The sequence below is a fragment of the Styela clava genome, chromosome 9, assembly GCF_964204865.1.
Source record: "Styela clava chromosome 9, kaStyClav1.hap1.2, whole genome shotgun sequence".
NCBI lineage: Eukaryota > Metazoa > Chordata > Ascidiacea > Stolidobranchia > Styelidae > Styela > Styela clava.
In genome coordinates, this window is record NC_135258.1 from 13,965,845 (window position 1) to 13,980,800 (window position 14,956).

At 34.5% G+C, this 14,956-nt stretch overlaps 2 protein-coding genes across 4 annotated transcripts; both read left to right on the plus strand.

The window, feature by feature from the left end:
• Window positions 1-140: 140 nt before the first annotated feature.
• Window positions 141-5,068, plus strand: LOC120340162 (uncharacterized). 3 transcript variants are annotated; one of them, XM_039408449.2, is made up of 5 exons: window positions 147-1,602; window positions 1,915-2,406; window positions 2,905-3,055; window positions 3,521-3,636; window positions 3,923-5,067. In XM_039408449.2, the coding sequence occupies exons 1-5, from the start codon at window positions 1,533-1,535 to the stop codon at window positions 3,982-3,984; spliced, it is 891 nt and encodes a 296-aa protein (XP_039264383.2). In that variant the 5' UTR covers window positions 147-1,532; the 3' UTR covers window positions 3,985-5,067. The 3 variants fall into 3 exon arrangements, with proteins under 3 accessions (XP_039264382.2, XP_039264383.2, XP_039264380.2); XM_039408448.2 differs by having other exon boundaries at window positions 141-2,406; window positions 3,521-3,627; window positions 3,923-5,068; XM_039408446.2 differs by having other exon boundaries at window positions 149-2,406; window positions 3,923-5,009.
• Window positions 5,069-5,927: 859 nt separating this feature from the next.
• On the plus strand, window positions 5,928-14,856 carry LOC120340159 (adhesion G protein-coupled receptor L3-like). Its single transcript, XM_039408443.2, has 16 exons — window positions 5,928-6,166; window positions 6,316-6,357; window positions 6,763-6,846; window positions 7,784-7,867; window positions 8,216-8,274; window positions 8,445-8,654; window positions 9,159-9,343; window positions 9,971-10,202; window positions 10,659-10,820; window positions 10,935-11,054; window positions 11,407-11,493; window positions 11,785-11,923; window positions 12,504-12,649; window positions 12,724-12,936; window positions 13,059-13,235; window positions 13,876-14,856. The coding sequence occupies exons 1-16, from the start codon at window positions 6,097-6,099 to the stop codon at window positions 13,885-13,887; spliced, it is 2,022 nt and encodes a 673-aa protein (XP_039264377.2). The 5' UTR covers window positions 5,928-6,096; the 3' UTR covers window positions 13,888-14,856.
• Window positions 14,857-14,956: the final 100 nt, after the last annotated feature.

Consider the following 14,956-nt stretch of genomic DNA (forward strand, 5'->3'; position numbering starts at 1 on the left):
ACAATTGTTACATTGGTTCGTTCAATACCATCAACATATTAGCAGCATTGATTGAAATTGATTTCAAACCCTATTTTCATCAAATAATTACGATAAGATTCGGATAATTATATGTATTAGCATTCGTAGTTCATTAGGTAACTATAATCAAAAAATATGTTACGTGGGTATTTAGCGTTACATGTTTATTTAGTAAGATAGTGGGCTCCTAAGTGAAGTGATGATGGTTCAATGGTGTGAATGAGTATTTTTGTTACCAACTTATTTCAAGTATAAAATCAGTTCAATAAGTTTTGATGGTGTTTTTGTTGCAGTGGGATTAATATATATAGTCAACCTTAGGCAAAGAGTTACAGTAGGTATATGTCATAGGATTCATAAAAATTGCTAGGAAATACGAAATAAATTTACTACATTTCGGATACAGTGTGCCCATAATGTACCGTGACTATTGTGAACTTTAATATCAGGTCATCTACTTGCGAAGTAAAAACAAAGTTAGTTTAAAAATCGAACTACCTCTTTATTAATATTCTAAGATGTCAAATTGCCGGATGTTGAACGTTGCCATTTTTCTCAATATAGATATCGAATTTTGATTGGCAATTTGTCAATTTTTCGCGACAAGATAAGTTAACTTTTCACGTCAATATACGTTTACCCAAAAGTCATTTTTGTTCTTTCAATAACGATTTTTATGTTTTTTGTGAAATGTTCCGTGATTATTTATCATGACGGTTAGGATAAGCAAGAGGTAATCATATTAATATATTCAAAGTGTCCTAACGATGCGGCGTACTGATTTAAAATAGTGAGGTGGAAACTATATGTGCACAAAAACGACCACCATCTCTGGTTGTATCAAGATTTGTTAGAGTTGTCATCTGGTATAATTTGGACCAACCTTGGAAAGAAGATTTTGCAAGTATAATCCCAAGCTATTCAAAAGAAATGAGACGACAATAATATAAACAAGAGAGCGACCTCAGATATATGGACAAGAATGCCAAAACGAAGTATAACGCTATCTAATCTTTCACATTACCGATACGGTAGGCTAGCGTAGTCTTCGCACGTGGACGCAAACCAAACACGGAACCGCCACAAGGTGCGCAATTTTTAATTTTGATGACGTCATCACACACAATAAAAAACGAATCCTAGAAGAACACGAACATGAAAAAGAATTCTAACAACAACATAATAACAAAATTTTCACTCCGTGTTCAATAAGAGTATGTAAAATATATCCAATCAGGCAATTTAGACCCTGCTATTGTTAAATTGTTTCTTCTTCTCTCATACACGATTGCATACATCGATAGTAAGTTTGACTAGCAGTTTTGGGTTGACTAATTTTGTCACATTTTTTAGGTTTTCTGCTTATTTCTCCTGAACAGTTATTAATTTATATTAAACGTTGCTTAAAGCACTGCATTTAATTACAGATGCATTTTACAGTTTATACATATTTTATGGAACTAGATAGTAGCTAAAATTATAAGAAAAAATTTGTTTTGGAAATACCACTCATGTATAGTGGATCGGATAGTCAAAAAATGGGTGCACCGTCATCACAGAAGTTTATGGAAGTATCGGGAGGTAAAACTACAATAATGCGGACACAGTCTTCAAAACAAACGCCAGAAAATCGTGAAAATAAGACTCGTAGAATTGCAACATTTCCGACGATATTGAAATATGATATTGTAAACGTTCATAACATTCATATTCCCGAATTAGTCCCCGATTCTCGTCTTGAAAAACACATTCCTATGCCGTACAACAAAGCAGCCAATTTGCGTTGTAATCGATTTTACATAAATTTATCAAAAGATAAACCGTTATCTAAAACGTCCAGGGCTAAAACTAAAAACATGCAAAATGTAACTAACAATTTGACAAAAAATTTAGGACCTGTTTCAAAACCTTTCTCCGAAAAGCGCAATCGATTTCAAAAACACAGAAATCAAAAATCATCAAGATTTTTAACAACCGAACCTGAAGGCCACAGTGAGCGCCAACTGGAAAGAGCCAAATCAGTTCCTACAAGACAATTCACAGCTTCTGAATTCTCCCAGCATAATAGACGTCAACGTAGCAAAAGCGATAGCGTGGTCAAAGAGCAACCACGACTGAATAATTTCAATGCTGATAAAAATCACAGTCATCGTCTTGCTACAATCGTATACCGTCAAACATTTGAAGACGGCCGTACAATTAAAATATACAACAATGCCACCAGGCCTTCTGCAGGCCGATGTCGATCGAAAAAAGCTGCTTCCGCTTCAGTTATTAAGTCTTCATCGTATACAAGCTCCAAATACCTCAGCCTTTGTTATGGGTGTTTGGGAGATACCGGTAGTGAATCAAGCGATTTATCATCTGGCGAAGAAGACGATGAAGGTATATATATTACATTGCTTGTTGGTATTCCACAAACCATTCACAAGCCTCGTTTGATTACGTTTGTATTCGCTGAACAAAACGAATTCTGCGATAGCTGCAGTGAAAAACAAATTTGAATTTTCTTGTATGCAAATAGGTGGAATCATTCAACGTGGGTAAATTGACAAAGGAGAATATCTGGCAAAACGGTGTTCAATAAGCCAGCTTTAGATACATCAGTATACTGTAACGTAATATGCAAGTAGTCAGAAGATTACTAAAATGCTGTGAGTTCTATATTAAGCATGAATTTTAAATTAAAAGCGAGGTCGGTAAAACGTAAATTTAAAAAAAAAGTAACTTTGATACAGTTTGATGAGAAATTGAGTTCCAGATTTTCAATAATTTGTTTAATGGATGCTGATTATAATCAGTTAGCAGTCCTACGGTTGGGCCGAATTTTTCAGTACTTTGAAGTCAATAAAAAATTACAGCAGCGTTTTCATTTCGAAATAGGAAGTGACACCGACAATGGCGCAGAAGGAAAAGCGTCTTGTCAGCTAGAAATCGAACAAGGTTCAGTAGAAAGCGAAGATGATGATGGAGATAGTACCGGTACTGAGACCGATGAAGAAGAATCGATCGATTCGAGAGCCTCTGATTGCAGGTAATATATGCCAAACAAATGCTCGTTACTTTTTAGCAATTATCAAATTCTCTGAAGCTGTCAATGTATACTTTTGTATTCTGGTTACACACTATTGAAGGAGTTTACTTTACCTGGCTTAACGTGTCAGCAGTATGTCGGCTACTAGTGTAACAGTAAACTGATTTTTCATCCGCTTGGAGTGATTATCAAGACGAAAATCTTTTAAAAAGGCCTTCTGTGTCACAAACTTAAATTGTTCAAAATTACCCGCTCGCGACCATAAGATATTCAGTCACCTGTTGCAACATGTGCCGCCGAGTTAACGTATTGCTAAATGCGTGTAGATTGCTTTGGTAACATTCAATGGAAATATTGATGGTTTACGTATACTATAATATAAAATAAAAAGTAAAATCGTTTTATAATTCTTGTTTCACTTAAATTCTATGATATACTTTTCTTAAACTAATTGTTAATTTTCAGTTCTTTATTCGATGAGGAATTGGTGCTGTATGATACACAGGGCGGGGCAGATGGATGTGTAAATGATACTGATGATGATTTCAACTATGACAGAGGATGCCGGGATGGCGTGGATGGTATATAAAGATCGAGAAAAACCTCGATTTTACATATCTAAATACTTTTACATATTATCATCTGCCTATAATGCGAACGTTTTTTTTAATTTGACCCAAGAGACAGTGTTTTCTCGTTGATTGGATTAAAAAATGAGCAAGTGATTTCAAACCTTGAAAAATGGCAATATCCATCTTATCTAAATTGAAGTTATTTCAATAAAATTAAGGACGTTTTGGTAAGAAGCAATGGTGCTTGTTTTATCGCTCTAACACTTTTCTCCAACAGTTCCCATTTTACTTTCAGATGCAGACGACGAAAAAGACGAACTTGACTCAATATTTGCTATGTCTGATATATATGATTGAAACGACGGATTATTTATTGTTATCAGATCTTGGGAAAATGATTAATATTATCGCCATATTTGTTTATGCTTATGCTTCTTACCACATTTATGTATTGGCTAACAGTTATATCAATGTTGATGAATAATAATAAGAAGAAGTTAAAAAGAAATACTAACATGATGATCATCAAAAACAAAATACCAAAACGATTCAAAAATGATTGTCATGTATTGAAATTGTGCAAATATTTATTATATTTTGAAACATCATACGAATATCACGCATTGTTTATTTAATATTCGAGTATGCCATATTAGACAATAGTGAGGTTGATGTTCAAACGAAAATCATTCTTTTAAAAGCTAATAAGATAGTGTTAACAAGAGATCCATACTCAGATATATGGACACCAGGGTCAAAACGAAGTAGTATCAAATCTTCTACAGTACACTGAGTACAGGTAGTCTGGACGCCAGATCACTGCAATACGCTCGCGAGACCGCCAAACGGTGCTCAATTTTTAATTCTGATGACTTTTGCGCACAAAACTTCATAGTGAGAAGGGGATTCTAAGAGCCGACAGAATTCTTTGAAATAAATAAAAATAATACCCTTTTTGCGACAACAAAAATCTTTAACCATAGAACACACAAAGCAATGGGTTCAGTAGTTTTCTGTCCAATAACAGATTCAAATATTTAAAGTAAAAGGACGCGAAGTGGACCTATGAATCTTTTCGTTAATATGTTGTTGTTGGTATTCTTTTTCTCGTTGGACACGAAGTGAACCTATAGATCGTTTTCTTCTTCTAATTATTATGTTGTTGTTGATGATAGTGGTATTCTTTTTCTTGTTGTCATAGTTGTTGCGAAAAATCGCTTCAGTCTTTTACTACTGAACCAATTGCTTTAAAATTTTTAATGATTAAAAATTGCTGTTGTCACTATGCGGCTATTGCTCTTATTTATTTCAAAAATTTCTGTGGGCTCTATTGGATTCGTTTTTCACGAAATATAACGTCATCAAAATAAAAACAAACTGCGCACCTTGTGGCTGTTCCACGTTTGCGTTCGCGATCGTTGCGATTTGGAAATAGGTCGAAGTCAGGAAGACTACGGTGCCGATACTGTAAAAGATTTAAAATAGTGCTACCGTGTTTTCCCAAAAATAAGACCTAGCCTGAATTTAAAAAATGATTTATATATATATATATATATATGACATCCCCCAAAAATAAGCCCTAATGTCATTTTTCGGAACAAACTTGAAATAAGACTCAGTCTTATTTTGGGGGAAACACGATACTTCGTTTTGGCTTTCGTGTCCACATATTAAAGCATTGCTCTCTTTTTATTACTATTATTATTGGAAGGAGAGGTTTACGCGCTGTAGTCTGGAGAGCAAATTGAAGCAAGTCCAGGGCCAAAGAGGGTCAATGGATCATTTTGCAAAATTGTTGTGAAAAAATCGTCTTTATCTGCATCTAATATGTCTGTTATAACATGCACGATGACAAGTGCGACAACGTTGTCGGGGGATTTCGCTGAACTTGAGCACTATCCATCGTTTAAGAGTGAAAATTGACGTCATTTCTCCGGTGCGTTTTCACTAAAATATTCTGTTGCATTACGCAATCGATTTGTTTTTATATCTATGTCCAGGTGGAAAACGAGTGACATTCAGTTAAAAATAATTGTTTATTTATCCAATGCGTATATATCGATTTGTGTGTCATCTTTCCCCTTTGTCAAAATTTTCGTTTCAGTAACTAAGATGTGCTATATATTTTACACGTTGACGGTGAACGATTTAGAAACATTTGAAATATAAATTCAATTGCATTAATGGATTAGTATTATGAAGCAGTTGAAACGGCGCACTCGTATTTCCATTTGATTTCGCCGACCGGTAATAAATATATTATATATATTGTATATTACCCCTCATCTTTAATTGCGATCAGGTCCAGATAAAATAATTTTCAAAAAAGAAGACAGCCGCAAAACTGCAATTCCGATTACGTTATTTCGTTGAATATCAAAATTGACTTCATTTGGACTAAAGATTTCCTACGGAGAGCATCGCATTCAAAATGGCAGTTGCTAATATTTTCAAAATATTATTCGTAACATGAAAATTAAGATGCTATTTGGATCTATTTTAAAGAACTTTTTTGTTGTCATTGCACTCTTCTCTTGTGGTAAGTTTTCGAATACAGATGGCAAATATGTATAATGGAAAATTCTAAAATTCTAATCGAATATTGCTAGTTAAGAGTAATATTTTATTTAGATTGAAATTTACTTGAAGTACAAAATTTAAATAAGAAGATTAATTTTTCTTTAACAGTTGCAAACTGCTGGTTCTATGATAAAAATTGGAGCGCAAATGGTAAGTTTTTGTTTCAAGCATGGGTGTTTTTCGAGCCAAGATTATTAATGGAAATTTGGATTAGAATTATCTTATCTCTGGTTCTTGTTGAGATTTTTCACAGAAACTTACATAAGAACAACTCAGAAGTAATAAAAAACGATTTTTTGCTGATACGTATAGCCTATGCCATCGAAAAGAAGTAAGCATTAAATAATTCTGTAATGGCAGTTATAGTGCAAACTATGTATATGCAATGACTAGGAAAGGTATATGTACAGGCAAAACTACGCATTTATTATATAAACTAAACTATAAAGTTTGAAAAGAAGGGTATTTATTTCGAAGAGAACAATCATGATATATAGAGGCGATCGGTTTAAATTGATAACATCTTCCAACTTGTTTTATTTATGACTTGTTCAGGAAACAGAACTACTACCATAACCTATTATTACTACATTAATGGATCGTGGGTTGCTTCAACTACAATAAAGCCTGCTACAAATGGTAATTAAGATAAATTTTGACTGACATTGAATTTAAAAAACGCATATAAATATAAATGGTTTTGAAAATTTTATTGTTTGTATATTGTATTCTGAATATTCAAGTATTGGCACAAATTCGATGCAGTAGTTGTGTTGGATTTCTACGCTTGAAACCGATGAAGGCTTGAATATAATGGCTCACACGTTACACATACAAGACAAAAGTAGGCAAATAAATTATCTGAACAATCTTATGAACTCATTTGCCGTATTTGGGTGCGTCGTCGTTATAAAATTCTAAACCTGGTTACGAACTCATTTATTTGAGCGACGATACGCTGATACCCTTTTGACGAAGTTGATGGTCATTAAAAAACGAGATTTTTGTGAAGATATTATTTCTCTTTGCTACGGTACATATATATGATTAAATCCAAGCAAACTGTATTAAAATTGAAAAGTAATAAACTGCTCAATATTTGGTTTATCGCGTATTCAGTTTGAAAACAGTTTAAACAATCAAAAACCAGGGTCAAAAGTTTTGCGTTTTGTACATGTGTTAACGGTTCCGTTACATTTGAACCCACGTACATTTGAACCCATGACAATTGCACCTGTATGCTATTGCACCTATGGATTTTTTTTTGTTTCACGGATAGTTAAACCCATACTAACCCTAACCCATGGGTTTTAGCACCTGCATATAGATTGAACCCGTGGATATACGCATGGGTTCAAATGTACATGGGTTCAAATGTACGGTCACCGTGTTAACGCTTGTATTGCGCTTGAAATGAAACCTGTGGTTTATAAGAACTTTAGGATTCGTCGACCGGATTTACCATCATGTTTTATTATGTATAGGATTTTACGGGAAAGGATTTCACATATTCATTTCGGAATCCGAGACACACAAGATTTTTTTATGGAATTTTTTTATTAATGTAACGTTACAGGTGGTGGGAATGAGTTGACAACTGTGCCGAGAACTGACCACATTGAAGCTACTACTGCTATGACTTCAATTGGCTCAGGATCTGGTAAATACATTTTTCTTTTGCTCCATTGGCAACATTATACTTTTCAGATAAGAAAAGGGCGATTGCATGAACGAAATTTGCTGACAATAGTATTGTCCTGATTATTTGGTTTCTGCGAGACTAACTACTTATCCTTCTTCTATGCGTTTGTGCCGGTAGATCCGTATGCATATATTGCAAGGATGCTGTAGCAAGAGTAGAGATACCAATCCTAAGGGATTCAAGAGTCTTGCTGCACACTAGCACAAATATATTTCTGTAACGTTTCGTCTGACCAAGGTCAGACTTCTTCAGACATACATAGTTCAACTATAATAGTATTGTCATTACTATTTTTTGTTAATTCAGGTCCGACTGACAAAACTGTCCAAGCCCAATTCGTTGAAGAGATAAGTAACACAGAGTCTGTAAGTACATACTTACATTACATACCTTTAGCTTTTCAATATAGCTTAAATTAGGCACTGCCTGTGTTGTTATTCATTATATATATTACCCTCGCAGATGTATTTTAGTGTTTTTAAATAGTCTTTTTTGTGAAATGTTACAATCATATTTTTGCCCGTCCATCACATAGGTTTCTGATACAAATGCAATACTTGATCGTTTGCAAACGTCACACTTGACGTCATCCGAGAAAAACGAAGTTGTATCAAACTTGATGGATGTTGTTGAACAACAAGTATCTGTATCGACTGACAATACAAAAATCAGTGCAAATGAATTAATCTCAGTCTTTGATCGGATTGAAAACTTCGTTTCCATTTTAGACGAAGATAAAGTTGAGGTTAGTGTTAAATCTTGATTAACGCAACTACCGGTACGTCAAGTAAATTTTTCTATAAAATGATCAGTTAGGTAGGTGTAGGGTTGAATATATTATGGTCCCAATTACCATTAAAATGGCTTCCTCTGTAAAGGGCATATGGTATGCTCTATAGTCTACAATCTACATCACTCTACATCCACAGTACCGTCTACTGTAAAACTGAGTTCATATCGCCAGTTCTTGTTTGGCTGGTTCGTACGTTAGTAAATCTGCAATCATGACTCCGATTAGCTCCGTACTCCTCTTCATGTAAGAATCCATAATCTTTACCAAATTAAATTCATTAATAGTTTATAGTTTTTTAAATCAAATTTTCGATAATAAAAGTAAGTCAAACTTCGCTTTAGGAAGGTTGGCCTCACCCAATTTTTACACCGTGAATGAATCTTGAGTATATATAGATCTAAAATCGACTTGTTATGAAATATATGTTCATTCAATATTTTCTTGTTTCAATGCAAGAAATTTCTGCAATTTTCGACGAATGCTTTGGCCGATGCTTTGGTCAATGAAACGGAAAACGATGAAAATATAGAAGAATTGAGCTCTGTTGCCGTTAAAATTGAGAACTACGCCGTTGCATCTACGCGACGACTTCTAGACTTAAGTTCGAATGGAGGAAAATCAGCAGTGGCTCTGAATCTGGAGTATGTAGACATTTTCTACACTTAAATTGCTTTGAAGCATATCACGTGCGTCCCCCATTTTGAAAACAAAAGAGCTGGAAGAGTATGATCCAACTGCTGTCTACATACGGTAGAATTGCTGGATCTCGTGATACGTTTTTACGATGCTTGATACTGATAGTAATTAATGCGAACGTACCGGTCTACGTGATGGTACAAAGATTGAACAATCGAACGTGGCGTTAGAACCCGTAAGCTTGCGCGAACATACCAGGCCTAGTTGCAATGCCGGTACTATAGTTGAAATGAACGTGACGTATGAGCGTTTGATATATGAACCAAAAACCATTTTGCAAAAATAGATATGTAATGTTGGATTTATAGAACTTTTTTGTGTATCACTGCCCATATATATTTAAAATTTATTTGAGGCCCTCGATTGGGCCGCGCCCACGGTTTGCTGGCCACTGCTCTAGATCTTCAATAACATCTGAAACCCGTAATATATCTACCCCCTATTCCTATTCAAATTCACAAAGAAGAATTGTCGGTATTTTGAGTTCAACAACGCACTGTTCCCAGAAATGTCTTATTTTCTAATCCCATTGTAAAGATATACTGATTACACATTTTTTACATCTATAACAGATCGGTGAACGTGGTTGGCTGTAATGCCGGAAGTGAAGAATGTCTTCTTTCCTCTGGAGGTTCTGAAATTGGACCTGTGATAAGTGATTCTACTTTCCGTGTAACTTACATTCAACATAAAAAATTCTCAGTGACGTCATCAGTGGGCTCACAAATTGTCTCTGCGACTGTCGAAGACATTAATTCCAATAGAATTTCGTTACCAGTGAATTTCGTCTTGAAACATGAAAAGGTAATACCGACATATGGGAAAACTAATATTAATACTATATAATATATGGGTATTCTAAATTGTTCAACGAACATGATAGGCAATGACGCGCCCAATATCTAGTTGAGTGGAAGGTCATCCAATAATTATAGAAAGTGACGTCATAATAGATTTTTCACATTTGTCTAGATTGGAATGCAAAACTCAAGTTATAGAGTTATAGACAATATACAGATGCATCACAAACGGGTTGAGTTTAATGTTTTCTGCGATAGGTTTTAATGAAAAAGCTTCTCGCCCTCGGAAAAGAATGTTTTCCTAAATAATTTCGATTTATTTCAGAAAATAATGTATTTGACACTTTTCTATTCTAATATTTATGAGATGTATTGTTGTTGTTCATTTAATATCTAAATGTTTATAAATATGTTTAAATTGAAACGATATTATCGCCAATGTTTTGGTATACCCCAACAGGATGTCGGCTTTTTCATCCCTGAATGTGGATTTATTGACGCGGTGAATAACGTTTGGTCAAAAGATGGATGCAGTGTTATTTCAACTAATGTAACACATACCAGATGTTCCTGTAATCACATGACGAATTTCGCAATATTGTTTTTGCATTCTGACATCAAGGTAACTAAATTCTGCCAAATATAAACCTACATTTATCGGAACAAAAGATTTGTAATTGTAATCGATTTTTATTGAGCATATCGAAAAATATTTATAACGATTTAAATTTTTTAGATTTCGGCTGTGGAGGAATTCTGGTTTAACATTATCACATACATTGGCTGTGGAATTTCGATAACAGCGTTGCTAGTGACAATGACGACTTTTGCTGCTTTGAGACTACACAAATCTGAGGTGACGCTATTTTACGATAAATAAGTCACGATTATGTTTATTAGCCGTTAGTTTTATTTGCCGAATAAATTATTGTATTGTATATACCACAAAAATGTTATTTGATTCTCAACAAAAAATGTCTGGTTGCTAGCGTTTTGATAACCAAAACCGAAACTTTCTTGAATGTGTGTTTTCTCAGTGTTAGCCAGTTTTTTATTTAGACCGCATTTGTTTTATTAATATTTTTAAAAACCAATTAACACTTTTTTTTAATTATTCTTGATTCAGGTTACAATGTTTATTTAAATTTCAATGCTTTAACTATATATACCAGAGTACACTAACTTACTGAATTAAATTTATGTTTCAGCGTGTTGTTCTCCTTTGGCATCTTTGTTTTTGCTTATGTATTGCACAACTTATTCTGGTAGCAGGTACGAATGCAGTAGTGGGCACGGTAAGTGTTATTTGTTTTAGTGTCTTTTTTATTTGCCACATATCTTTTTCCCTATTCGAGCAAAAAAAGAATCTTATCTAATTTATTATTGAACAACACTTTTTAGGGGATTGTAAGTATTGTTTCATCCAGGATATATCGTATGTATAATTATTATAAGCAATTTGGAGTTAGAAAATAGACGCTTTAGGGTTGACGTTTTCATTTTACACATATCTTTTCTTGGACATAGTATCTCGAACAGCACAACCTCATTCACAAATATTCCTTATTTTTATTGTAATTCATCAGGCGAGCTGCAAAGCAATCGCAATATTGCTACATTTCTTTTTCATGGCTGCATTCTCGTGGATGTTAATGGAAGGTTGCCAGCTATATTTCAAAGCAGTTCGTGCTGTAAAAGGAGACTACAACTTCAAAGTTGTTTTAGGTGAAATTCAAATATTGCTTACATTTATAACTATTAAACCATGCAAAGTAGACTGCAAACTTACAGTTTTGCTCACTGTCAGTGACCGCGTGTCCATTGCCTTGTTTGGGTCGAAAGATTTTAAGAACCCCTTAGAACAGGGGTGTTCAGCCTGTATTACAGGAGGGCCAGATACGAGTAACTGGGCGGAGCCGCGGGCCGCACCTAGAAACCCCAAAACCCAAGAAAAATCCAGCTTGCGAAAATTCTTCTCATAAAAATATTGCTTCGGCTAACGTAAGATTTTCTACATACGAAAGTCCAAAAACCGAAATAATGCGTGTAGTAATATTTGTTTATTTTAGATTATCGGTTTGCATACCCCTGCCCTAGAAAATATTAATAATTATAATTATAATTTTTCATAATTGATTTTGACAATGCAATGTATAAATTCGCCTTCTTTCTCATTGGTAAGTGATGCTAATCAAATAAATTACCAAATTTCTCTAAACGTTGAACAAGATAGTTTTCGCTGTCTACGATATAAAATTATTGCCGTTTTATTTACCTTCCTAGTGTTGTAAAACCGTATTTTCAGTTGCTGGATGGACTATACCAATCATCATCGTGTGCGCTAGCCTGGGTGCAGGATATCACGGTTATGGTAATGGAAGGGGATGTTGGATCTCGACGGAAAACGGAATGATTTGGGCATTTATTGGGCCTGCTGTTGGGTTTATTGTGGTAGGCATTATCTTCATCGCTGAATAGTTTTAGGTTCAGTTTTTACTAAAGGTAAAAGTGTAACATTTATTCAGATCAATTGTATTCTGTTGACCTTTGTAATGAAAGTTTTTCTCGGATTAAAATCGGTTCTCAAGAAAAATGAAGTAGAGAAAACAAAACGTGCTGCAAAAGCTCTTGCTTGCTTGATGCCTCTCCTTGGAATTACATGGATATTTGGTTTGTTTGCTGTCGGCGAATCAACCAAATGGTTCCTCTACTTGTTCTGCATCTGTAACAGTCTACAGGTAAACATTAATATATTGTTAGTACATAACAGTTAAAAAGTATTTGATGTTATATACTTTTTCGAAGTTTTCGAGTTACTAGAAATTTATTGTATTTTGTTTGATCTATCGAATTCAAACAGGGACTCGGTATCTTTGTTCTCCACTGCGCGAGAAACCATGAAGTCAGAAAAGCGTTCCTGAAGAAGTATCGGAGAAGTTTCATGTCGATTGGTCCATACTCTACGTCTGGCTCCAGCCAGTCTGGCAAATCAGCAGATACTTTTCTCAAGTCCACTACTGATTCTCTTCCTATTGTGGTGAGTTTTGTTAGTGAAAATTGACAGGTATGCAAGACCTATAGGCTTACCCCATTTTCTTTGATTTGTGCAGTTGATTAATTTCTCCAATTCGCTTATTTAGGCGTTCTAAAAGTATTAATATATATATATATATATATATATATATATATAGTGAATTACTGAATTGGTAGCATTTTGAAAACATTTTGTTGCCGCATGCCGCAATTTATATATCTCAGGTTCGATTTATATTTGACCTTTGGTGAGGCCACTTCCACCGCCTAGCCAAGTGATTATATGTAGGACGGCCGATTTCAACCCGATTCTGGTTCATCGAGCCACGTGACTTTTTATCTGAGCACGTGGCTACGTTCATAGAATGAGAATGTTTGAACCACAAACAGAAGGCATGCTAAGCGACAAACGCTTCAGGTCCAGCTTTCATTCAAGCGTGTATTTTTTCTCATGAACTGTTTTCAAATCTTTTAACCGGACAAGGCTGTGTATAATCTAATATTCTAATCAATTTGATTATTCAATTTCAACTTCATCACTCATAATGAATATTATTTGAGAGGCAATACAGGAATTCGAACTTGATGAAATGTAGTCTATGTTGTATTATCACTCATTCTTACTGTGTTCTCTTATTTTCCAGGCTAAGTGGTAAAGAAAGTTCAATTACTCATTCTCATCAGCACTTATCTACCACATGAAAACGATTTTTGTCGGTAAGAGTCAAGGATGGGTAGTAAATACCTGGAGTTACCCTAATTGCTTCTAAATCAATTGTGTATATACTATATTAGTAGGTGGTCTACAATACTGAAGTACCATGCTTTTGTTTCAATCTTCTCGCTATTTTACGCTTCACATGACTATTCTATTTTCTATTTTCACTAACTTTACAATCTCAAATTAGTAATTTGGACAAACACTATTTGGAATATTAACCAATTTGTAAACACGTCTCTTTGCGAGCTATTTACGTCTTTGTAGTAATATAAAGCAGGGGTGAACAACACGAGGCACGCGTTCCAAATTTGGCACGCCATACGCTCAAACGTGGCACGCGAATAGTTTTGTAAAAAAAATATTTATGATATACATTAAAATATCACGTTCATATCAAAATCAGCAGTTTTTTTTCAGGTCATTAAATTGTTTCAACAAAAAGATATTCGTTGTTAGGTATTGTTATTTCAATTTGTTTGCTTCACGGGAGTTAATTTACTATACCACAAATTGTGCGTGGCACCCGACAAGATTATTGGCACGTATCCGCATTTGAGTTGTGCACCCCTGATATAAAGGACCTCCAGAAGTATTGGTGCACAACCTGAACATAGTAGTACCAGGTTAGGGTTCAGGTTGTGCGCCATCTTGGTGCACATACTTCGGAAGCGCCAAAATAAATACATTTGAACAGAAAAACACATTTTATCCACCTTTTTGAAACACAACATCATTTAATAGAACATGCGGTTCATTTTGAACCACGGGCATATGGTCATCTAATCTGTACATATTTGTAATATATTTTTATGTTGTTGAGTTTCTATTTCACTATTCTTACGGCAGAATTACTGTGTGTTCGATTTTAAAGTTGTAGAAACGCAATAAAACAATAAATGTTGTGTATCGTTGCCTGAAATATTGAATCGCGTTGTTATCTCCAATATTTGTAACTCGAATCAGTTGATTTTTCAATTCACGTTGAACCAGAATCGCCACAGAAA